General features: G+C 44.6%; 1 protein-coding gene across 8 annotated transcripts in view; it reads left to right on the forward strand.

The window, feature by feature from the left end:
- The window catches only part of LEKR1 (leucine, glutamate and lysine rich 1), a 149,086-nt gene extending 136,495 nt beyond the window's left edge, over positions 1-12,591 (forward strand). For all 8 annotated transcript variants that reach the window (XM_033958182.1, XM_033958180.1, XM_033958183.1 and 5 more), the window contains 3 exons: positions 1,690-1,854; positions 7,422-7,715; positions 11,969-12,591. In XM_033958182.1, the coding sequence (XP_033814073.1) occupies positions 1,690-1,854; positions 7,422-7,715; positions 11,969-12,352 (843 nt within the window). In that variant the 3' untranslated portion in view covers positions 12,353-12,591. The remainder of the gene's footprint in view (positions 1-1,689; positions 1,855-7,421; positions 7,716-11,968) is intronic.
- Positions 12,592-24,175: the final 11,584 nt, after the last annotated feature.

Genomic DNA, 24,175 nt, shown 5'->3' on the forward strand with positions numbered 1-24,175 from the left:
AGGTTTTTTTTCTTTTGCTTTACATGTTTCAAGTGCCCCATTTGAATAATTTGATGACTACTGAGATAGAATGACAAAATCAGTAACATGAAACGTTAGAAGTGATAGTGGAAAAGAGGCAACCAAGCGGCCGGGTTCATCCCAGCAGAAGTGCATGCGCTTATATAGCAGAGTCTGTCTAGCAGGCTAAACCAGGGACATAGGGGGTTTTGGGCAGCTCTTTTATTAGAAAGCCTTGTGGTTAGACAGGGGTGCCAAATGGCAGTTAAGTGAGGTATCTTGTGTGCTGATCTGTCCACATTTCTAGAGTACAAAGGAGAAAGGTATAAAAAGTGTCTTGGTTTAAGAAGTGACGGCTGTTGGCTGGACTATATCCTCAGTAGTGTAAGCAGGAAAGATGGAACAGACTGGATGGTCTGATTTGTCAATTTTTGCATTATCTGCTGTGTTATATTGTTATAAAAGACATATTTTGGCATAGTTTCTTCCTCTGTAGAAGCAGCAAAATTTATTATCATCATCTGCAGCATTCAACCTTTTGTATAAATAATAAATAAGATTTTACAATAAACAATGTATATCCGTATGTGTACTATATTGCTAAACAAACTGCCTACTATTTTTCTCTGCTGTTTTTCATATTTATTTGAATGAACACTGTACTAGACAGAAATACTATCAGCATTACACCATACAAATCTAACATTATAATGCTGAAAATATTGATTTCAGTTCAAAACATGTTTTGCTACATAATGCATCAAAACATGCAGAGTTTGTAAAAATAATTTACCGCATCTGTCAAACTCACATATTAAACCCTCATCTGGTTTGCATTGCTACTCAGTGTTGTATTGCTATAATCTTAACAGCTTTTTTTTTCCAGTAAAGGAATGGTAGAAAAGCTTAGTAGGAGGCTTCTTGACCATTCAAGGACTTACTGTATATACTTGAATATAAACTGAGATATTTGGGGTCTCGGTTTATATTTGGGTCAGCGCTGACCTCACCCCCCTCCCCCTTTCCGAAACTGTTGCTGGCCTCTGCCGGGCCTGTCTTGAGACCTGGTGGGCCGGGACAGGAGGGATCCCTCTCACTTTCTGTCCCAGCTGATTCTAAGAATTTTTACCTCCCCCACGTACCTTTTAGAATCCCTGGTGGTCCAGCGGTGAACCACCTCCTGCCCGTGCAGAGCCGCTAGCTGATTGGCTGCCGCGAGCAATAAAACAAATAAAATAATGTTCCCCATTCTGCTTCTGTGACAAAAAAAACTCTTTTGCCTTACATATAGGGTTGCCAGATTTTACTATAGTAAAATCCGGACCCCAGTCCTGCCCTAGCCCTGCCCCCCGCTGCCTGCTCTCATCAGGCAAGAGGAAATTCAAATCCTGCCCGACGTGATTTAGAGGAGGCTTTTCAAAACCAGGACAAAGTGCCAGGTTTTGAAAAGCCTTCCGGACCCCCGGACATGTCCGGGGAAATCCAGATGGATTATCACTAGTACAATAATGGCCACTAGACAGCAAATCAGAAAAAGCAGATGTAAATGAAAACATTGAGGGGATTTATAAAAACTGGTTTTAAAATGACCAATCTTATAGCGCTTACATTTCAAGCTTGCATAAAGCCATAAAGTGCTATGTAGTTCTGCTGTGGGGTATGTCTAAATGAAAGATGCTTGCTTTTTAGATGGAAAATGAACTAACAAAAGAACGAATCCAGTACACTACTGATCTAAAAGAAAGGATTAGTAAACTTAAAGATGAAGCGAAAATGGAATTGGACATTGAAAGACAAAAGCATGATGAACTGATTAAAAAATACCAAGTTGAACTAAAAGAATTGCAGCTGAAGGTTTGTTTAAAAAATTGTTTAACTACTGTACCATTTATTTGGGGTAGTGCTCCATGAGGGTTTAATGCTTGGACTTGGTTTTTGCTCATCAGTCTAGCAGGGACTTGGGATGTTGTGGAAGCCCTTAGGAAAATAGTCATAACCATCACTTGGCAACATTCCTAAGCCTTCTCGCACAAGGACTGAGTCATGGTGAAAGGCTAGCCTTAGTTTTGGGCGGGGACAGGTGGAACAGGACATGGCACCTTAGTTTCAGAAGTCATCTACATAAGTAATATGGGATTGTGTCAAGGTTCTAGCTGCAGTAAAGCTCAACTTGGCCAAAAGAAATATTCTAGAAAAACATACATACCCTGATATGAAATAATATGAATAAGGCACTGTGTGATCCTAGAAGCATATGTATTTCTCGTATCTTCTTTTAAATTGGTCCCAAAAAACTTTGCGGAATCTGCAAAAATTCTGGTTTTCTTCAAAGGAGATGGGATTTGATGTGCCACCTTGCTGTGGTTACAATCAAAGTAGATTACATATTATATTCAGGTACTTATTTTGTACCCGGGGCAATGAAGAGTTAAGTGTCTTGCACAGAGTGACAAGTTGCTGGTTCTCAGGCCACTGCACTTACCTTCTCTATCCTGAAATTAGTTGCCAAAGGTCATATAAAAAGCAGTTAGCACAGCTGAAAAAGGTGAAAGAAAAATATCCACATACCATTAAGGTAGATTTGGACAAAGCCACTGCGTCTCTCTGGGGGTAAACTGTGAAATGGGATCCTGCTAGGTATTTGTAATCTGGATTGGCCACTGCTAGAAACAGGATACTTGGCTTGATGGACCTTTGGTCTGACCCAGTATGGCAAGGCTTATGTTCTTCTGAACTAGACATTTGCACTACTAGAAATGCTATAATTACTAGGAAGGATAAGCACATCAGTAAGTAAACAAAAGCCATTGGGGGGAAATGCACATTAGAGAATGACATGGGGACAAATTTTTCCCCATCCCCGCAAGAACTCAATTCCCCCATCCCTGTGAGTTTTGTTGCTCTCACTGTCCCTGCCCCATTCCTGTAAGCTCCGCCATAAGCTGTAACCGTATAAGACTCGAACACTTATGATTTTAAAGTGGTTGAGGCTTGTGCAGATGAGAACAGAGCTTACAGGAATGGGGCAGGAACCGTAAACAAACTCACCGGGATGGGAAAATGAGTTCCCGCAGGGACATGGAAAAATTTGTCCCCATGTCACTCTGTACTTGGGAGAACAGTATAGAAAATTGAATAAATAAATAGTGTGAAAAGCTTCAGCCTCTGATAACCAGAGCTGGTATTGTGACATCATAATGCCTCATTCCACCAATGCCTAAGAGCCAACCTCTTCAGTGTTGTCACAATAGTTTGATTGTCCTGTACTTGGCTCACTTTTACTACATTTTGATTTCTAGAGTGGTGCAATGTAGAGAATGACAAAGTGACAAATTTTTCCTCATCCCCGTGGGTTTTGCCCCTGTCCCCGCCCCATTTCTGAAAGCTCTGCCTTAACTGCACAAGCCTCGAACACTTATGATTTGAAAGTGTTTGAAGCTTGTGCAGATGAGAACGGAACTTGCAGGAATGGGGCAGGGACAGGAAAAGAACTCTCTGGGATGGGGAAGGAAAATGAGTTCCAAGGGGATGGGGAAAAATTTGTCCCCGTGTCATTCTCTAATGCGTGTGCCCCAATAGCTCTCCCTATAGGTAAGATTCTTCCTGCTGTTCTTTCCCGAGTGCTTAAAGAGGATTTTGGGAATTGCTGTGTTACTTCCTTATTCTTTTATAACAGAAGAAACAATGAAATGGTAGAGTCTGATCAGGGAAATACGCAGAACACTGTGGCTGGCCATTTACATAGTAACATAGTAAATGATGGCAGATAAAATACCTGAATGGTCCATCCAATGTGCCCAGTAGTTACACTTTCTTTGATATTACTGGGTCATAAACATACAAGTCCACCCGGTACCATCCTTAGGTTCCAACTACTCCAGCCTATCTAAACCCTCTCATCTTTTGCAGAATACAGACTGTAAAAGTCTGCCCAGCACCGTCCTCATGTTCCAAACTGCTGGAGTTCATGTCGAAGGCCTCCTTAGCCCATTCAAAACCAAATTGCTATATACAGGGCACAGACCGTGCAAGTGTGTGTACCTAGTAACAGCCCTAGTTTTTCAATTTATATCATTTATTGTCTAATTAGAGATCCATTGCGTTCATTCCATGCTTTATTTTTTTTAATTCCGTCAATGTTTTCATCTTCACCACCTCGCTCAGGAGGGCTAACTTAGCATATTCAGCAGCGCTTCACTGGACGGTGCTGCTGAAAAGTCCGAGTGAACACCTAAGACAGAACCAGCTACTTTGTAGGCGTTCCTAGGGTGGAGTTGGCACTTAGCCTGTTAAGTGCTGCTGTTTATATCCCTGGCTAGATTAGAACTCTTTCTCTTTTCAGATCTTTCGTAAATCAATGTAAACGGCGCTATTTCAACAGTTTGGGGGTAACAGTGTTAAGGAATGTTAACAATTTCTTCTTCTTTTTATCAATTTTTTATTGTTTAATTTTGTCAACAGATTCCCTGTATATTGAACTTTTATGTAAACCGAGTTGAGCTCTTGATTTCAAGGGATGACACAGTATATAAATTTAAGGCTTAGATTAGATTAAGCAGCAAAAATAACCATCTTAATGCATCATAGCTGCTTAAGTGCTGAATATCGCACTTAACTGGTTATGTTTGCGGAGCCTATGTATACCCGAAATTTAGTGCCAGAGCCCGAACATGACCTGAGATTGAATTTCCGGGGATAATGCCAGAAAAACTCTGAAAAATGCTGAGTGCCATTAGCTGAATATCTACCCCTATGAGTTTAATGTCAGGCTCGTATTCAGACCGCAGGAGATCACTGGTGATCTCCCGCAGTCTGCGGCAATACCATAAATTCGGTGCCAGCACCATATCTGACCACTGGCATTGAATTTCTGGGGTTTGGGCTAGCAGAGACATAGATGTTTATGCCAGTATTCAGCAGCTAGCCAGCTAAGTCTCAACGGCCTCTGAATATTGTCAGTGACTGGCTAATCCAGAGACCAGGATATTCAGCATGAAATAACTAGCTATTCCCTGCTGAAAATCATCATCCCGCTATTTGCTATTTAAATGTCCAGGAGCCATTTCCAGCCATCTAAATAATGCTGAATATTGGGCCCGATTCTGTTAATGATGCCTACATTTGTAGGTGCCTACAATGTAGATGCGTAGATGTGTCAGTCATGTGTTGGGCATCGCTAACAGAATCGCATCTACATTGCAGACGTCTCTAATGTAGGCCAGGGTATACCTCGCCTACACTGAGGTGCCTAATGTAGGCGCCTAGCGGTGCCTAACTAAAAAATACCCCCTAACCACACCTCCTGGGTGTAGGTACCTACTATCCTATTAACCTTAAATTTTTTGTTGTTATGATCTTGTTAAAGCTCATTAATGACACCATTAATTCTAATTTTGAAATTGATTTTTATTATTGTAGGCCCCACATGTGCCTAAAGTAAAATAATGTAATCCAGTATTTCTGAGTCGCACAATGTCTACTTAGGTTCAAGGCGACTTACAATATAAGGAATTATAGAATGTATAAGCTACATTATATTATAACAGTTTAAAGAGAACCAACGGAGTAATGGGGAAGGGAAGAACTGAGGTTCAATGATTGTACTGGTATAACACTTAAGTATGGAATTTAGTGATATTAGGTATATTAAGTTAGTTGTCTAAAGTGTGTATGCTCTCAAAGAAGAGAGCTTTTAATTTTTTTTCAGAATCTACATAGAATGTTTCCATCCTAACATCAGTCAGGAGGTTGTTCCAGGTCTCTGTGCCAAGATAAGTAAGAAGAGAGTTGAATATGCATTTGTATTTAATTCCTTTGGGAGATGGGATGAGTAGTTGAAGTGATTTCAGTTTTCTGGTTTATTCTGGCCAGGAATTGACAAATAAGTTTATGAGCGGCTCTGCTGATTTTGCATATACTCGTAGAATTTGAAACAGTTTGAAGGTTATAAGAGTTTTCACAGGTAGCCAGTAAGGCGAGATGGAGTCAAATTTTTTGAGTTTGAATATCACGATGTTTTGTATCATCTGTAGTTTGTTCAGGAGTGTGGAGTTTAGACCTGCATAGTGGGAGTTGCAGTAATCCAGGTGTGACAGTATAAACATTTGCGTTCATACAGCAAAGTGGTGCTCTTGAAAAAAGGGTCTGATTAGTCTTAGTCTTCTCATATTGTAGAAGGTTTTCTTCCTTAAATTGGATACTTGAGATTCATATGATAAGGTCGAGTCAAGTATAAGGATTTTGGGCATCTTGTTGACAGTCAGTGTGGAACCTGAGGTTAGAGTTACCTCAAAAGGAACGGTGTGTACAGCTTTGTGAAACTATAGAACTTCGGTTTTGTCCATGTTTAGTTTGAGTTTATTGGATGCTGCCCAGGTCTATATTTTGTCTATTTTATTTGATATTATCAGCGTTGTGTCATGATTAATTGGGATGAGTAGAAGGATGTCATCTGCGTATGAGAATATGCATTCGTTGTCGAATTTGATTCGGCCTAGTGAGCTCATGAAAAGGTTGTAGAGGATCGGGGATAACGGTGATCCTAGCGGTACGCCATAGAAGGCTTGCCAGTTTATTGAAAATGCTTCATCTTTGTAGACAAGATGTTGTCTATTTTGCAGGAACTCTGAACTCTTTAAACCAATTCAGGACAGTTCCTATGATGCCTATTTCATTGAGTTTGGCTAGTAATAGTTGGTGGTCGACCGTGTTGAAGGCGGCGGATATATAAAATTGAAGAAGGATCACCTAGCAGCCAATGTTCAAGTATTGCTTGATTTTAGTGGTTAAGGTCAATAAAAGGACCTCTGTGCTTTGATTCGAGCGAAATCCAAATTGAGTGGGATGGAGGCAGGAGTTTTCTTCAGCATAGGTGGAGAGTTGTTTACCATTGTGCTTTCAAGAAGTTTGGTTAGTATTGGGATTCAAGTTACAAGTCTGTAATTTAAAGGGGCTTGAAAGGGCAGCATTTTGGGCTTTGGGGATTGGCATAAGGGCAATTTGCCCCATTTAGGATGGTAGTTGCCGTGATGGAGAAGATTGTTTAAGAGTTTTGTTAGCAATTCTATGATGTGGTTGGGGACTTCAGCAAGTAGACAGTTGGGGGGCATCGGTCAAGTATGCTGTTGCAAGTGGATAGTTTTTTTTTAGGAGAGTTGTATTAGTTGTTTGAGATAAAGGCAGGAAGGTACTACAGATTTGGTTTGCTGGGTTCGATATTGGAGGTGTATGATTTGGTTGGATAGATATATAGGCAGTGAAGGTAGTTTTATTGATTTCTGATTGTACCTTTTAAATCTTGTTTTGGAAGAAGTCTGCTAAGATCTGCACATTAGGTTAGGAGTTAATGTTTAATTGACCTAGAGCCTAAACAAGTGGATTGTGTAATTTTTTTAAACTTTAAATTTTTGTCATTTGCTTAGATACCCATCTTGGTCACCAATGCCAGTAATGACCTTCGAACAGAAGTAGAGATTCTGGAGAAGAAGCTACAGGAAACTCAGAGCAAACTTAAAGAGAAAAATAATGAAAAAGAAATCCAAAATCTTAAAATGTTAATTTCTGAACTTGAGGTTCAGCAGAAGAAAGAACAGGACAATAGTAACTCAGCTATTGAAAAAATGCGTAAAGAAACTCAAAGGAAGTCAGAAGAACTGAAAGAGTTAAGGGAAGAACTAAAGCTACTGCGTCAACATTTGGACGAGGCCCAAGAGGAGGTAAGAACTGTATCATAGTATTTCTAACATAGATACAGTATGTCAGTTTCTTTATTAGAGGAATGAAACAGTGAGCTGAGAACCAGGATTCAAATTCTACTCCCACTGACATTTTTGTGAACTTGGTTTGATATAGTTTCGTAATTGATGGTTCGCCTATGACACTCTGTAAGTGAATGACATAGAAATAAGACACATCATCTGCTCATTAAATTAAAAATTAACAGAACAATAAAAAATGTTTCCACATTAGCTCAATTGAGAGAACTGTCAAGTTTTCATTTAAAAAATAGATTCTCTGATTGAATGTTAATGATGATAAATGCCCTTTTTATCCCAGTGATTAATGAAATGCTATAGCATTATCTTCTGCGACAATTTCCCTAAAAAGAGGAAGATCAGCTGCTGGATGATAGCTCTCCACAGCTGACACATCCAGAGTTCTCGTTTTCAATATACAAGTAGGCCTCAAAATGCTTGCTTCAGCAATGATGGGGAAACTGCTAGTCCTTAGGGAGGCATTAATAATGTACCTTATGGGCATTGGAAGAATCTTCCACCAAGATAAAGCATAACATAACTTTATTCTTCTATACCGCCATAACCAAATGATTTCTAGGTGGTTTACACTGAAGAAGGCTGGACAATCAGCGAAAATCAAAATAGTTTAAAAAGTACAAAATATTTCTTAAAAGTACAATACAAACTTTTACTTAAAATACAATTCATTACTGATAATACTCACATTAGTAAATGAATCTATCAAACATCATCTTAATTACTTTCCGAAAAGGGAGTAGATTGTTAAAAAAAAGTGGTGGAATTCAAGGATAGCAGGACATCTGCATATTTACTAGTACCTTGTAGGCAGGGAAAATTCTTCCCATTACTTTGCTGAACTGTCCAACAGAGAGTGCAGTATAATCCATCAGACTGTGCATCATGTAGCTCCTGCACGTTTTTTGGCATGCTGGAGATATATTGTCCTGGGAGGATATTAAGATCTGAGAGTAGTATGAGGCTGACGGTGGATAAAGTAGCTAAGGTATGTCATGTAAAGAAAAGCAATTCAATATTCTCAGTAACTGGGGTAAAACTTTGGAACACTGAGAGAAGGTTGGGAAGGAACTTCTACACACCAACCTGGGATAAAGGAGAGTTTATTTGATACAAACAATAATAATAAAACAAAACATGCTATATTGCCACAGAACCCCTGAGGCAGGCTTTTTAAAATAAAGTTGAAACATAGACCATGTCGGGTTTGCAAGATAGATTGGTTCTGTTATACCATCATGGGGCAATATAGCACATTTTGTTTTATAATTATTGTTTGTATCAAATTAACTCTCCTTTATCCCAGGTTGATGTGTATAAGTTCCTTCCCCACTTTCTCTCAGTGATACATTTACCGTGGGGTTTCTTTCCGTGTTTTTTTGGAGTAAAACTTTGGAATGCATTGCCGGGGCTGCCAGAGTAATCTTTAAAAAACTACTAAAGAGACAGTTGTTTGTAAGTGCACTTTTGTGAGTAGGTGAGAAGTTGAACAGTTGTGTAGATAGTAAGCTGTTTTATCTTATGTGTATATGTAATGTTGCTTAAAATGATTGTGTAGGTTGCTTGGAAACCGCCTAGGGTTTTAGGCGGGGTATAAATTTTTAAAATAAATATTATGGAGGATTGGAGAGTTCTCATTCTCATGAAAACGGTCTTTCATTTTATGCAATAAACCATAGAGTTCTTTTGGCCAATTTGCTGAAGTGATAGACCAGCCTACAAGCATTATATTTCTCCTTAAGTTTTGTGCCTTCTTAAATCCTGGTCAGTACAAGACTTGTGCAACATAGTATCCCATGGCGCATCTGTCATTTTAGAATTACTAACTCTGGTCTGTACCAAGGTGATCTTTTCAGACTGCAGTTATTTCTCTCATAGTGGGCAAAATTACTAAAACAATTACCGAACTCCTTGTTTCAAGTATGCCCTACCATGTCTAAAGACAAGCCAGTAGAATTAAAATTTGTCTTTAACAATACCTCCTTAAACATATCAATTGTTATCTCAATAGATAATCTTCCTAGTGCAATCCCTCAAAAAAACAAACAAACCCCAAAATTGTCAAATAAATGAACGGTAACTAAAAATGGTCTTGGCAAGGAAGCCTCAAGAGTGTAATTTTAGCATTATCTCCCCTCCTCTGATGCTGGATGAAATACTAAATCTAAACTATGACCTTACATGTTTGTGGGACAATATACTTCTTGGGCTTAAAGTGCAAGAACAATTTTGCACTTTTGAACCTGACAAATCAATTTGAATATTAAAACCCCCAACCACCGACAACCCTGGAAACAATAGCAGGAGTTCTGAAATAAAATCTCCAAACTCCAAAAATAGAAACATAGAAGATGACGGAAGATAAGGGCCATAGCCCATCAGGTCTGCCCACTCTACTGACCCACCACCAAGCCTACTATATGCTAGATTGGCTCAGAAATGCAGGATGATAAACGATTAAAAGTCCTGTCTTTCATCTTTAAAATGTTACCACCCAACATAGTCCTCCTGCACAAAAAACACTCCTATGGCTAAATCTTGATGAAATAAAATAGTAAGCCACTCAACCATACGATACACGCCTTCTCTAAGCAAAACCCCTGTAACCATTAGGATAAAGCTGATTTAAAAGATCTATCCCTCTCAGCTATCAATGTCTCCATTATATTGAGTCAACTGAGCTGATGGCTTAGTATCAGATCTTGAATTGGAGTCATTTTATTTTTAGCTGAGCAAACATTTTTCAAAGCTTCTGAGAATAATGAACAGTTATCCAAAATTTTGGACAGACGCCAGAGGGTGGTGGTTAATGGAAGTCGCTCGAAGGAAGGAAAGGTGACTAGTGGAGTTCCTCAGGGTTCGGTGCTGGGGCCAATCCTGTTCAATATGTTTGTGAGTGACATTGCTGAAGGGTTAGAAGGAAAAGTGTGCCTTTTTGCAGATGATACCAAGATTTGTAACAGAGTAGACACCGAAGAGGGAGTGGAAAATATGAAAAAGGATCTGCAAAAGTTAGAGGAATGGTCTAATGCCTGGCAACTAAAATTCAATGCAAAGAAATGCAGAGTAATGCATTTGGGGATTAATAATAGGAAGGAACCGTATATGCTGGGAGGAGAGAAGCTGATATGCACGGACGGGGAGAGGGACCTTGGGGTTATAGTGTCCAAAGATCTAAAGGCGAAAAAACAGTGTGACAAGGCAGTGGCTGCTGCCAGAAGGATGCTGGGCTGTATAAAGAGAGGCGTAGTCAGTAGAAGGAAAAAGGTGTTGACGCCCCTGAACAGGTCATTGGTGAGGCCCCACTTGGAGTATTGTGTTCAGTTTTGGAGACCGTATCTGGCGAAAGACGTAAGAAGACTTGAGGCGGTCCAGAGGAGGGCGACGAAAATGATAGGAGGCTTGCACCAGAAGACATATGAGGAGAGACTGGAAGCCCTGAATATGTATACCCTAGAGGAAAGGAGAGACGGGAGATATGATTCAGACGTTCAAATACTTGAAGGGTATTAACGTAGAACAAAATCTTTTCCAGAGAAAGGAAAATGGTAAAACCAGAGGACATAATTTGAGGTTGAGGGGTGGTAGATTCAGGGGCAATGTTAGGAAATTCTACTTTACGGAGAGGGTAGTGGATGCCTGGAATGCGCTCCCGAGAGAGGTGGTGGAGAGTAAAACTGTGACTGAGTTCAAAGAAGCGTGGGATGAACACAGAAGATTTAGAATCAGAAAATAATATTAAATATTGAACTAGGCCAGTTACTGGGCAGACTTGCACGGTCTGTGTCTGTGTATGGCCGTTTGGTGGAGGATGGGCAGGGGAGGGCTTCAATGGCTGGGAGGGTGTAGATGGGCTGGAGTAAGTCTTAACAGAGATTTCGGCAGTTGGAACCCAAGCACAGTACCAGGTAAAGCTTTGGATTCTTGCCCAGAAATAGCTAAGAAGAAAAAATAAAAAAAAAATTTAAATTGAATCAGGTTGGGCAGACTGGATGGACCATTCGGGTTTTTATCTGCCGTCATCTACTATGTTACTATGTTACTATGTTTATTAAAGTTAGCTTCTCGTAGCTGAAACACATTTCTATGATCAGAATACATTTTTGTTCATATCTGCTGACTTCTCTCCAAAACGTTCAAACATCTATAATTGTATAAGAAAACCGGTAAGAATGCATCTTTCTTTTTATTTATAGAAATCATTTCTCCAGGAAACTGTGCGTAGAGAGTGTGAAGAGCGCTATGAGTTGACCGATGCTTTGAGCCAAGCGAGAGCACAATTGTTGGAGCTCAAGCGACTTGGTGGCAATTTACCATATTCACAAAGCTCTTCCAGTCGAGTTAATATAAACTCATCCTGTTCTTCAGTCAGCAATAAGGGGCAGAAGTTCTATACAAATCCATCCTCCAGTAAGATGTCAAGATCCGTGAGTACACCAGCCACTTTTCAAACCAGAAGCACCGGAAGTAAGGGCTTGCCTTTTCTACCTTTCCCTCCCCATCCTAAAGAAAAAGAACCTTTTGGGGTTGGAAACCGGCAAATAACTGCCATTCTGAGAAGAAAGTCAAATCAGCTGTGACTGGTAGAACAAGTCAAGGCTCTTGAGATGAACATTTCTGCATATCAAAATATTCCATGCGACAAATGACGATAACATGGTGGACCCTGCCATTCACAGACATCAGGGAAATGTGCTTCATCACCTTCCAGTTTTTCTTAAAGAATTGAAGCTGGCAGAGTGGTTTAAGTTGTATAATTTTATTTATTTATTGCTTATGTGAGCTAATGAGGGCAGCAAACAAAATCTTGATTTCTGCAGAAGGATTTTTGATACTTTTTGACATACAGCAGAAAAGCATTTGGGGTGATTCAGTCTGCACAGAAAAATTGAGATAAAGGTCACCCATTGTCCAGCAAGTAACACCACTGAAAGCAGTCAAACCTGATAAAGGTGAAGTGCTTTTCTAAGGAAGTCACAGTAAAAAAATAATACTCCAAAGCCTGGCATATGCCTGGTTTCTTTTCAAATGATCTGTGGTATGAGCTGGATTGGTCCCAGCCAGAATGGCGTCATGTATAATATGTCCCCTAGTGCCCATGCCCCACTCACTGCACTCCATTATAGGAGGAGACAAGAGATGGGGAGTGAAATTTGTTCCCCGTCTCTTTTGCCCTGTGCAGTCACACCACTTGCCCGGAACTCAGGATGGACCTGATTATGATGCTCACATTGTTGAAAATTTCATGGTTTTTTAGTCTTCCCTGTAACATCTGATGATTTTTACAAGCATTTTTGTCAGTAAAGCAAATATCATATGCAGAGCTAATTTTTTAAAGACCTTTATGTGCAATATATGCCTTATGGAATTATTCCTATGTAACAGTAAACTACACACAGTGACAAGAACATACATACTTTTAGATGACTTGGGTGGAGGTGTTTTTGAGGGCAGATTTTGTGCCGAGTGTGGTGGAGTCACAGATTTCACAGGTTTTTAATAAATTGTGTGTGAATGTTTACTCCTATTCCCAAGCAGGTGTAAAATGTACGCAGTTTGTACACGTGGAGGGGCATACTTTTTTTAAAAAAATGTCTTAAGTCCCCTAAATGACACTGTGGCCTCCTTTTACAAAACTGCGATAGCAGTTTCTAGCGCGGTGAGCCGTGCTGCTCCCGACGCTCATTGAGTTCCTTTGAGTGTCGGGAGCAGCGCGGGCCATTCAGCGCGGTTCCTTGCGCTAGAAACTACTATTGTAGTTTTGTAAAAGAGGGGGTATGACTTCATAAAAGAGGCCTTTGGTTCTGTGCGGTTGCAGGTTACTGACCTGTGAGAAAATCATCACTAGGAGGGTAATTTTATGATAGGCAAATGGGCTTCTGTTTTCCAAGAACACAAGTGTCTTTCAGGCCATTAAAAAAAATCATTTTTAAAAATCATTTTTTTTTTTATATAAATCTTTATTCGTTTTTGACATCAAATACAAAGTGCAAACACATGAACAGTCAAGTAATATAACCTACTGCATTCTATTCCAACAAATAATATAAAGCTGTTTATCCCCCTCCCCACATTAACCCTCCCCCTCCCCATTCTGGATGTGTATCACAATCTTTCATGAATCAAAGGGAAATAATAATAATAATGTTAATAAATCACTTTTCATAACTTACAATATTTTGTAAACGGGCCCCAAATTTCCTTGAATTTACTATGGTGTCCCCTCTGCAAAGAATTAATGTTTTCAAACTTATAAATCTGGCATAACGATTCCCACCAGAAAGTATAATTTAAGTTATCCCAACTTTTCCAATTTCTCATTATCAGCTGCATGGCTACTCCTGTCATGATGAGGACCAATTTATTATCCCAGGACAAGCAGGCAGCATATTCTCACATGTGGGTGACGTAATCTACGGAGCCCCAGCGCGGACAGCTTTTCAAGCAAACTTGATTGAAGTTTCAAGCTTGCTAGGCTGCACCACGCATGTGCATGCCTTCTTGCCCACTAGAGGGCGCATCCCCACCTCGTGGTCCTCAGTTCTGTTTCTTCCGCGGAGCCAGAAGCCCTGTTGATTTTGTGCTCCGTACCTTTTTGCCTTCTGCCACCGCGGCTGGGTTATTTTTCTCGGTCGCTGTGCTTTGTTTATTATTTTCTTTCATTGCGTGTTTGAATCCGTCAAAAAAAAAAAAGGTTTTCGTTCGGCTCAGGGGGCTCCCGGGAGCCGCGGCCGCGGGACCTCGTTCGTTCCCAGCCGTTTTTTTTGTGTTCATGTCCCGTCCCTTGACGGGCTTTAAAAAGTGCACCTGGTGCGATCGGTTACTTTCTATCACCGATCCCCACCGGTGGTGCTTGGTTTGCCTGGGTGCGGATCACCCGACTGACTCCTGCACTCGGTGCTCTAAGTTCCAACCTAGAGATCTCCGCCGCCGACGCGCCCGCATGGCGGAGCTCTTCAGTGTGGACCCCGCGACGGGGAAGGCCTCGACGTCGGCCTCGGCTTCGGCCCCGGCCTTGACCTCGGCCTCGACTCCCTCGACCTCGCCGCGGATGCCTTCCTCGTCGAAGCCTGCGTCCTCGAAGCCGACCCTGGGTAAGTCCCCGCTTCCTTCCTCTACTCCAGGGTCTTCGAAGAAGCCATCCTCGGGCTCCTCGACGGGGGCGGGTGGGTCATCCTCGGCCCCGCCCTGGGCGTCGAAGTCGGGTGCCCCGCGGGAATACTCTATACCGAGGTCACCCTCGAGGGAGCACCCGCCGGCCACGGACATGCGGTCCATGATGGCCGTTCCCGTATTTCAGGACATGCTCCGAGCGCTTATCGTCTCGGAGCTGTCCTGCGCCTTGGCACACCTGCAGCCAGCTTCGACCTCGGCGGCCTCGGCCCCGACCTCGGTACCAGTGGTGGTCCCGGCCTTGACCCCGACCTTGCCCTCGACCTCGATAGTCGACCAGCCTGAGCGGAGTGTGCGGCCTCGGGACAAGGTGCGCCGGGTTCGCAGGATTTCCTCTTCCTCTTCCTCGTCGAGGTCCTCCCGCGGATCCTCACCCTCGGGTCGGCCTCGGGTGAAGCGCCGGGCCCGGAAGCCCAAGCGCCATCGAGGGTCGCCCTGGCGGCGCGGTCGCTCCTCGCCAACCCGGGGAGCGGAGACTCTGAGGGTCTCGGAGCTCCGCCTGGATAATCCAAGGCTTTTGCGTTCCTCTGTGGGGAAGGGATCGAGGGACTCCTCCCCGAGGAGGTTGGAGCTCGCCTCGGTGCCTCGTACCCCGGGGACTTCTCCGAGGGGTTCTTCGGGGCATCGGAGATCTCCGACCCCGACGAAGTCTTTTGGTGTGGCTTCCTGGGGCTCGGAGTCTGGCACCGGTCGGGAACCCAGGTACTCCCGTGAGGCTTCCCCGTCTTTCTTGGCACGGGCCTCTCGATCCCCTTCCCCTCCCTCGAGGCCCTCTTCATTCTCGAGGTTTGTTATTGATATGGGGAAGGCCTTGGACCTCGACCTTTTGTCAGGGTCCCAATATTCGAAGGAGTTTCTGGAGGAACAGGATTTGCCATCTCCCCCACGGGAGTCTCCGCGTCTGCCCTTGAACAAGATCCTTCATCAGACATTCTTGCGGAACTTAGACTCCCCTTATGCTGTCACGGCGGTCCCCTCGAAAATGGAGTCGAAGTACCGCACGGTCCCCTGTAAGGGCTTCGAGAAGGCGCAGTTGTCCCACCAGTCTTTGCTGGTGGAGTCGGCTTTGAAGAAATCTCAGCCTTCTCGAGTCACCGCAGCGGTCCCGCCCGGGCGGGAGGGGCGGACCCTGAATAAGTTTGGGCGCCGCCTCTACCACAATTCGATGATGGCTAACCGTGTGCTTAACTATGCTTTCATCTTCTCTTCCTATCTGCGGCAGATGGTGAAGGCGATGCCCCATTATCACGGGGTCATGCCGGATTCGCATAAGAGTGACTTTGGCAAGTTCATGAACACCTTGTCCCAGCTGTGCCTGTATCTCTTTCATGCCATCTATGACGCCTTTGAGTTGTCATCCCGGGTCTCCGCCTTTGCGGTGGCTATGCGCCGTCTAGCGTGGCTGCGCACGGTGGATATGGACCCGAATTTGCAGGAGCGCCTGGCTAATTTACCGTGTGTGGGCTCGGAACTTTTTGATGAGTCCCTGGAGGCGGCTACTAAACGCCTAGCCGAGCATGAGCGCTCTATCGCCTCCTGGTCCGTCCCAAACCCAGGGTGGCAAATCCGAAGCCGTACAGACCTCCACCGCGGTGCTACCCGCAGAAGTCTACGCCGGCGTTCTCTAGGCCTCCTTCCCGGCGTCCCCCTCAGCAGGCCAGGGCGTCACACCAGAAGCCTCAGGCGCCCGGGGCGTCCAAGCTGGCGCCGTCTTTTTGACGCGCTGAGCGGATGGGGGCAGGCCCCCTCTGCGCTGTCACCGAACCCGCTTCCCATCGGGGGCCGGTTACGGACCTTTTATTCGGCCTGGACTCTGATCACTTCGGACGCTTGGGTACTCCATGTCATCTCGGAGGGGTACTCACTAAACTTCATGACTACGCCGCCGGACAATCCACCCGGCACGTCTCTTTCCAACTGAGCCCAGCTTCCTCTTCTCCTCTCGGAAGCCAGGGCCTTGTTGAGCCTTCGGGCGGTGGAGCCGGTACCCCCCCGTACAACGGGGACAGGGGTTTTATTCCCGTTATTTTTTGGTCCCAAAGAAGACCGGGGACTTATGCCCCATTTTGGACCTCCGGAAGCTCAACAAGTTCCTTGTCCGGGAGAAGTTCCGTATGTTATCGCTTCCGGTCCTGTACCCTCTGTTGGAAGAAGGGGACTGGATGTGCTCCCTGGACCTGAAGGAAGCTTATACTCATGTTCCGGTGCATCCCGCCTTCCGCAAGTTTCTACGGTTCCAGGTGGGGGAGTTGCACCTTCAATATCGGGTCCTCCCCTTTGGCTTGGCTTCGTCCCCTCGAGTCTTCACGAAGTGTATGGTGGTAGTCGCGGCAGCCCTGAGATCTCGGGGGCTGCAGGTCTTTCCCTACCTGGACGATTGGCTGATCAAGGCATCTTCCAGGGAGGGGGTTATCTCAGCGACCCAACAGGCTATTGTCTTCCTTCAACGTCTGGGGTTCGAAGTGAACTTTCCCAAGTCCCAACTGTGCCCTGCTCAATCCCTTCAGTTTATCGGGGCCGTGCTGGACACGGTTCACCTTCGTGCGTTCCTCCCTCCTCCGAGGTTGGAGGCTCTGCTTCGACTGAGCCGTCAGATTTCGCTGCAGCACTCTGTATCGGCGCAACGTCTGATGATTCTTCTCGGCCACATGGCGTCGACGGTTCATGTTACACCGTTCGCCCGCTTGCACCTGAGGCTTCCTCAGTGGACCTTGGCCTCCCAGTGGCGTCAGGATCGGGACCCGGTCTCCTTTCCTGTAACAGTGACTCCTTCCTTGAGACGCTCGCTCCGTTGGTGGACCAACTCTTCCAATCTTTCCGGGGGTTTGCTCTTTCTCGTCCCTCCGCATCGCAAGGTCCTGACCACGGACTCTTCGGAGTACGCGTGGGGTGCTCATCTGGACGGTCTGCGGACTCAAGGCCTGTGGTCGGCGGAGGACCGTCTTTGTCACATCAATGTTTTAGAGCTTCGTGCCATTTTTCTGGCGGCTCGAGCGTTCTGCCACCTCCTGCACGATCAGATAGTCCTTGTACGGACGGACAATCAGGTGGCGATGTACTATGTGAACAAACAGGGGGGAATGGGCTCTTGGTCCCTGTGCTGGGAGGCCCTACGCCTTTGGGAATGGGCGGTCTCTCAGAACATCTTCCTTCGGGTGGTTTACATTCAGGGAGAGAGGAACTGTCTGGCCGACAAACTCAGTCGTCTTCTCCAACCACACGAGTGGTCGCTCAACTCCCGAGTTCTGCACGAGGTCTTCGACCGTTGGGGGACTCCTCAAGTGGATCTGTTTGCCTCACCGGAGACTCACAAACTGCCCCTCTATTGTTCGCGGATGTACTCCCGGGACCGTCTCAAGGCCGATGCCTTCCTTCTCGACTGGGGAGGGAGGTTCCTTTATGCGTTCCCTCCTTTTCCTCTGATCTTGAGAACGTTGGTTCATCTCAAATCGACCGGGGCCACTATGATTCTCATTGCGCCTCGTTGGCCTCGTCAGCACTGGTTCTCCCTGCTTCTTCAACTCAGTATCAGGGAGCCTCTAATACTGCCTGTTTTTCCCTCTCTGCTGTCTCAGAGTCGGGGTTCGCTGTTGCATCCCAATCTTCAGTCTCTGCATCTGACTGCTTGGTTCCTTTCCCCTTGACTTCGGTTCCGGTTTCTCAGTCTGTGAGGGAGGTTTTGGAAGCCTCACGTAAGGTTTCGACTCGGCTTTGTTATTCTCAGAAGTGGACCAGATTTTCATCATGGTGTTCCTCGCAACATCTGGATCTGTGTTCGGTTCCGGTGTCTTCGGTTCTGGAATATTTGTTGCATTTGTCCCAGTCTGGCCTGAAGACGACTTCCATTCGGGTGCATCTCAGTGCTATTACTGCTTTCCATCGGCATCTCGAGGGTCGGCCTCTCTCTCTTCATCCTCTGGTTACTCGTTTCATGAGAGGTCTTTTGAATGTTCATCCTCCTCTGAAACCTCCTCCTGTGGTTTGGGATCTTAATGTGGTTCTGGCTCAACTGATGAAGCCTCCTTTTGAGCCTCTTGCCAAATCTCATCTTAAGTTTCTCACTTGGAAGGTGATCTTTCTGCTTGCACTCACCTCCGCTAGGCGGGTTAGTGAGTTGCAGGCTTTGGTTGCGGACCCACCTTTTACTGTGTTCCATCATGACAAGGTGGTTCTTCGCACCCATCCTAAATTTTTACCTAAGATTGTGTCTGCTTTCCACCTTAATCAGTCCATTGTTCTTCCGGTGTTTTTTCCGAAGCCCCACTCTCATCCTGGCGAGGTGGCGCTTCACACGCTTGACTGTAAGAGGGCGTTGGATTTTTATCTCCAACACACTAAGTCTCATCGGAGGGTTCCTCAATTGTTTTTGTCCTTCGATCCTAATCGGTTGGGCCATCCTGTTTCCAAGCGCACCTTGTCCAACTAGTTAGCTGCTTGTATCTCTTTCTGCTATGCTCAGGCTGGTCTCCCGCTCCTTGGTCGAGTCACGGGGCATAAGGTCCGGGCTATGGCAGCCTCTGTTGCTTTCCTCCGGTCTACTCCGGTCGAGGACATCTGTAAGGCTGCCACTTGGTCTTCGGTTCATACTTTCACCTCCCACTACTGTCTGGACACTTTGTCCAGAAGCGACGGCCGGTTTGGCCAGTCGGTTTTGCATAACCTGTTTTCCTAAATTGCCATCCTCCCACCTGCCCTTTTTTGGTTGGCTTGGAGGTCACCCACATGTGAGAATATGCTGCCTGCTTGTCCTGGGATAAAGCACAGTTACTTACCGTAACAGGTGTTATCCAGGGACAGCAGGCAGATATTCTCACAACCCGCCCTCCTCCCCAGGGATGGCTTCTTTGCTGGCTATGGAACTGAGGACCACGAGGTGGGGATGCGCCCTCTAGTGGGCAAGAAGGCATGCACATGCGTGGTGCAGCCTAGCAAGCTTGAAACTTCAATCAAGTTTGCTTGAAAAGCTGTCCGCGCTGGGGCTCCGTAGATGACGTCACCCACATGTGAGAATATCTGCCTGCTGTCCCTGGATAACACCTGTTACGGTAAGTAACTGTGCTTTCTGGTTTGCATTAATTAGATTCTTGGGTAATATCATTCCAAACAATATTATATCATATGATAATGATAGTGGAACTTCCAATATCGTGATAATTTGACCCCAAAACACCAGGCCATTAAAAAAAATAATTTAAAAAAATAATTTTAATTTAGATTGTGTGCGAATATCTGCGCAGCCAAGTCGAGGCACTCTCTGACACCTAACGATGCTTGCCTGAAAAGTAGACGTGGTTAGAGACACAGAATAATCATGGTTGATTTAGCTGTCGCTAGGTGTTTTGAGGTAGGCGCTAGGAAATTAGACTAAGTAAAATCTGACCTACTATTACTATACCGGTGCCTTTCTCTAAGATGCCTACGTCCACTTAGGCACCGCTAGGCGTGATTCTATAAAGGAGCCTAATGGTTAATTGAATCAACCCCTATAAATGAATCAGAAAGCATTTTAATGGCAGTCTAAAGCGGAAAAGAGGGAATTGGGAGGAGATGAATGAGTTGGCAGGACTTGGCAGGCAGTAGGTAGGATGTAGCAAAGGATAATTTTATATCATAGCCCCTAGGTTAATTGGGCAGGAAAAGGCTTATTTTTATAAAGACACATAGGTGCATATATGTCTCTATAAAATAGCTCAAACTTTTCAGAAATAGTGTGTAAATTGTTGGCTGTGATATTTTATACCTGCTCTGGAGAGGGTGTAAATATGAGCACCCAAAGTACATGTATAAAGCACGACTCTGCCAACGCTGGAGCAGATATAAGTGGAAGCACATAAAGTGTGTGTATAAAGTGTGACTCTGCTCAGATTCCACCACTGAGCGCACCATAGGTATCTAATTTTATGAAAGGCCCCTTTTTTTTTTTTTTTTTTTACACACAAAAGTAAAATTACCTCCATAATACATTACAATACCAAGATCTTTGGTAAATTTTTCGAACAATTTTATGTTCCTGGATTATTTTAAAGTTTTACATGTAGCAGGTCATTGCTGTAATGTTCTGCACTCCAAATGTGCTCCCCCCAGAAAGATGTCACTTTGCTCTGCTTTATAGCGTCTGATTTTCTGTCTGTGTGAACTCATTCCTGCCTTTAACATCTGGCCTGTTTTTTAAAAAAAAGTAGCATTCTTCCCATTTCCCACATTGAATACCATGTTCTGCATTGAAGGAGGAACTTGAATAGCATCACCTTCTGGTGAAAGTCTTTCCCATGGAGGTTAGAATGGGAAGGGCCACAAGGGCGATGGCCTGACCAGACTTTTGACAAAGGCTTCTCTCAACAAACAGATGAACTCCTACAGGGCAGAAAGCCACAGGAATTTTGCTCCAAAACACTGGCTGTCTGCAGTCTTCGCCTGACCTCCACCCACCTCTCTCTGATTGTGCACCCTTGAAAGCAGCCAATACAGGCTGGAAGTAGTAGTAGTAGCTATAACTCATGCTGCAATTTGGTTGTGACGTGCGGGAGTTTCAGTTTAGTCTATTTGATATAACACAACTATTAGCAAAAAAAAAAAGTTAAATCTAGATGGTTTACAATATGAAAACAAAAGGGAACATTTCTCAAAACAATAGACAAAAACCCTCCACTGCTGTGCCAGGTTCTAGCACCATCAGGTCCCATCGCCAGCACAGGCCTCCACTCTAGGATGCTGGGATATGAGAAAAGAGAGACTGAAGGGGAAGAGAAAAAGAACAGGGGCGGAGCATGAAAGAAGGAGGCTAAGGGGCAGCAGAAGAGTAGCGCTCGCTGCTACACTTAGGACTCCTTTTACGAAGCTGTATCGTACGCACCTTTTTAGCACGCGCTAACCCCTGCGCTAGCCAAAAAACTACCGCCTGCTCAAGAGGAGGCGGTAGTGGGTAGCGGGGCCGGCAAATTAGCGTGCGCTATTATGCACATTAAACCGCTAACACGGCTTCGTAAAAGGAGCCCTTACATCTCTTGTTTCTACAAGATGGAGCAAGAAAAGCTGTTTATTCTTTTTTGGGAAGTCTTGGATTTGTTTTCTCCGCTTTGGGAAGTATGCATCACCTTAATATCTTTGTATTTTCTACAGTGCATGTGGAAATGTTTCTTTTTCTCCCTCCCTCTCGGGTGTTGCGTTATGGACCAATGGCGTAGTAAGAGGGGTGCCCCTCCCCCACCCTCTTCCATGCCCCTTCCCCGGCCACGCAGGGGCACTTGGAACACTTCTTTTTTTTGGTACCCAGATTTGGGCATCATTTACTGAATCTAGTCCATAACAGTGGCACAGTAAGGGGGGTGCGGTCCACCCCCTCCTCCTGTCCGTGCTGCATGCGCATGCCCCTTCCCTTTCCCCTTACTTTTTTAACTTCTCCGGCATGAGCAGCATGCCCACGTCAGTGTCAGCTCGCCCTTTGATGTCACTTCCTAGGCGCGGCTCCCAGAAGTGATGTCAGAGGGCACGCCGATGCAGACGCGGGCAACACCTCATGCCGGTTGAGTAAAAAGGGCAAGGGGCATGCGCGTGCAACACGGAGAGGAGAGGAGGAGGGGGGCTGCGCCCTTAGGAAAATTGCACCCGGGGGTGACCGCGCCCCCCTTACTGTGCCACTGTTATGGACTAGATTCAGTAAATGATGCCCAAATCTGGGTCCCCCAAAAAAGAGCTGTTCTATAAACAAGTGTTCCAAGTTAGATGCCTGGTTCAAATCCTCGTGTCTAAATTAGGCACGAATCTGCTGTATTCTTTAGTGAACGCCCCGACCTCCTCCGTCCCTCTCATGACCACACCACCTTTGAATTTGCATGCTAAAAAATTTACACATACATCTTTACAGAATGCCACTTAGCAAGATGTGCACGTAAATTCAAATAGTTGCCAATTCAATTAAATTGCGCACACAAATTTGCGCGTGCAGTTTATAAGTGCCATTTACAGAATTTGGGGGGTACTTGCAGAATCTGGTTCGTGAAGATTCCATTTCAGATTTATTTTCAAATGGTGTTCTCTTATTTTTATTTGCTGAGTGTCTGAAGTGTGATTTAGGTGAAGGTACGTAATGGTCCTGCTTGTTCTGTTTTCGTAGAAGATGTATTGATGTTTTTATACAGTACTCACATGTGCTGGTTCCCATCAGCAAGTTACTACAGAAATGATTGTGCAGAAGATTTCAGACTGGCTATTTTATAAAAGCAGATAGTTGCTTTTGTTGCCTTTATGAAATAATATTTTTTAAGAACACTTGCACCTTAATATATATTTGGAAGTAAACAGTTACCCCTCCCCTCCCTTTTACGAAGCCATGTCAGGCTTTTATAATCGCCGGCTGCGGTGGCATTAGCTCTGACGCTCATAGAAATTCTAATACCACTGTGACTGGCAATAAAAAAAAGCCTAACGCAGCTTCATAAAAGGGGGAGGGGAAGGGGTAAGTTTGATTGAAATCTGGGCAGCTCATAGAATGACCCCTTAAGGCAAAGTGAAAACTGGTGAGAGCTTGATGTGGAGAAGTGGGAAGAGCTTAAGTAGCTTGCTAACCCTCTCCCTCCCCTCCATCCCAATGTGATCTTTACGCGAATGGCACAGGATCTTATGCAGAAAGGCCTAGATGTTATAAAAGATGCCTAAAGTTATGCGTCTAGATCAGGGTGCATACCTAACTTACCCCCCTCCCCCTTTACAAAACCGCATAAGAGGATTTTAGTGCCGGCCAGCACGCTGAATGCCCTGCACTGCTCTGACGCTCATAGGAACTCTGTGACCATCAGAGCAGCGCAGAGCATTCAGCACGCTGGCCGGCACTATAAACCTCTTGCGTAGTTTTGTAGGGGGGGTTAATTATTTAAAAAGCTTAAATTGGCACTGATGAGCAATAAATGAGCTCATAATTGGCAGAAATTTAAATTAAATGGGTGGTGCCTAACTTGGGGGGGGCCTAAAACTTTTAGGTAATCACCTAGTCCAAGGCGCCTACCAGAAAGTGGGTGTCTCGGTGCCTACATTGGATTTAGGCGTTCGAAGGCGCCTAACTTAGGTGTTAGTATTTAGGGTAAGAAAACCCTGGCATAAATAGGGGGCGCTGTTCTATAAATGGTGCCTAACTGATGATTGACGGCCACATTCCTCAACGCCTATCTTTTAGGCCCCACTTATAGAATCAGGGCCAAAAGACTTGGCTTCAGGGCTATTCTTTTCCTTATTAT

This window comes from Geotrypetes seraphini, chromosome 9, assembly GCF_902459505.1.
Source record: "Geotrypetes seraphini chromosome 9, aGeoSer1.1, whole genome shotgun sequence".
Lineage (NCBI taxonomy): Eukaryota > Metazoa > Chordata > Amphibia > Gymnophiona > Dermophiidae > Geotrypetes > Geotrypetes seraphini.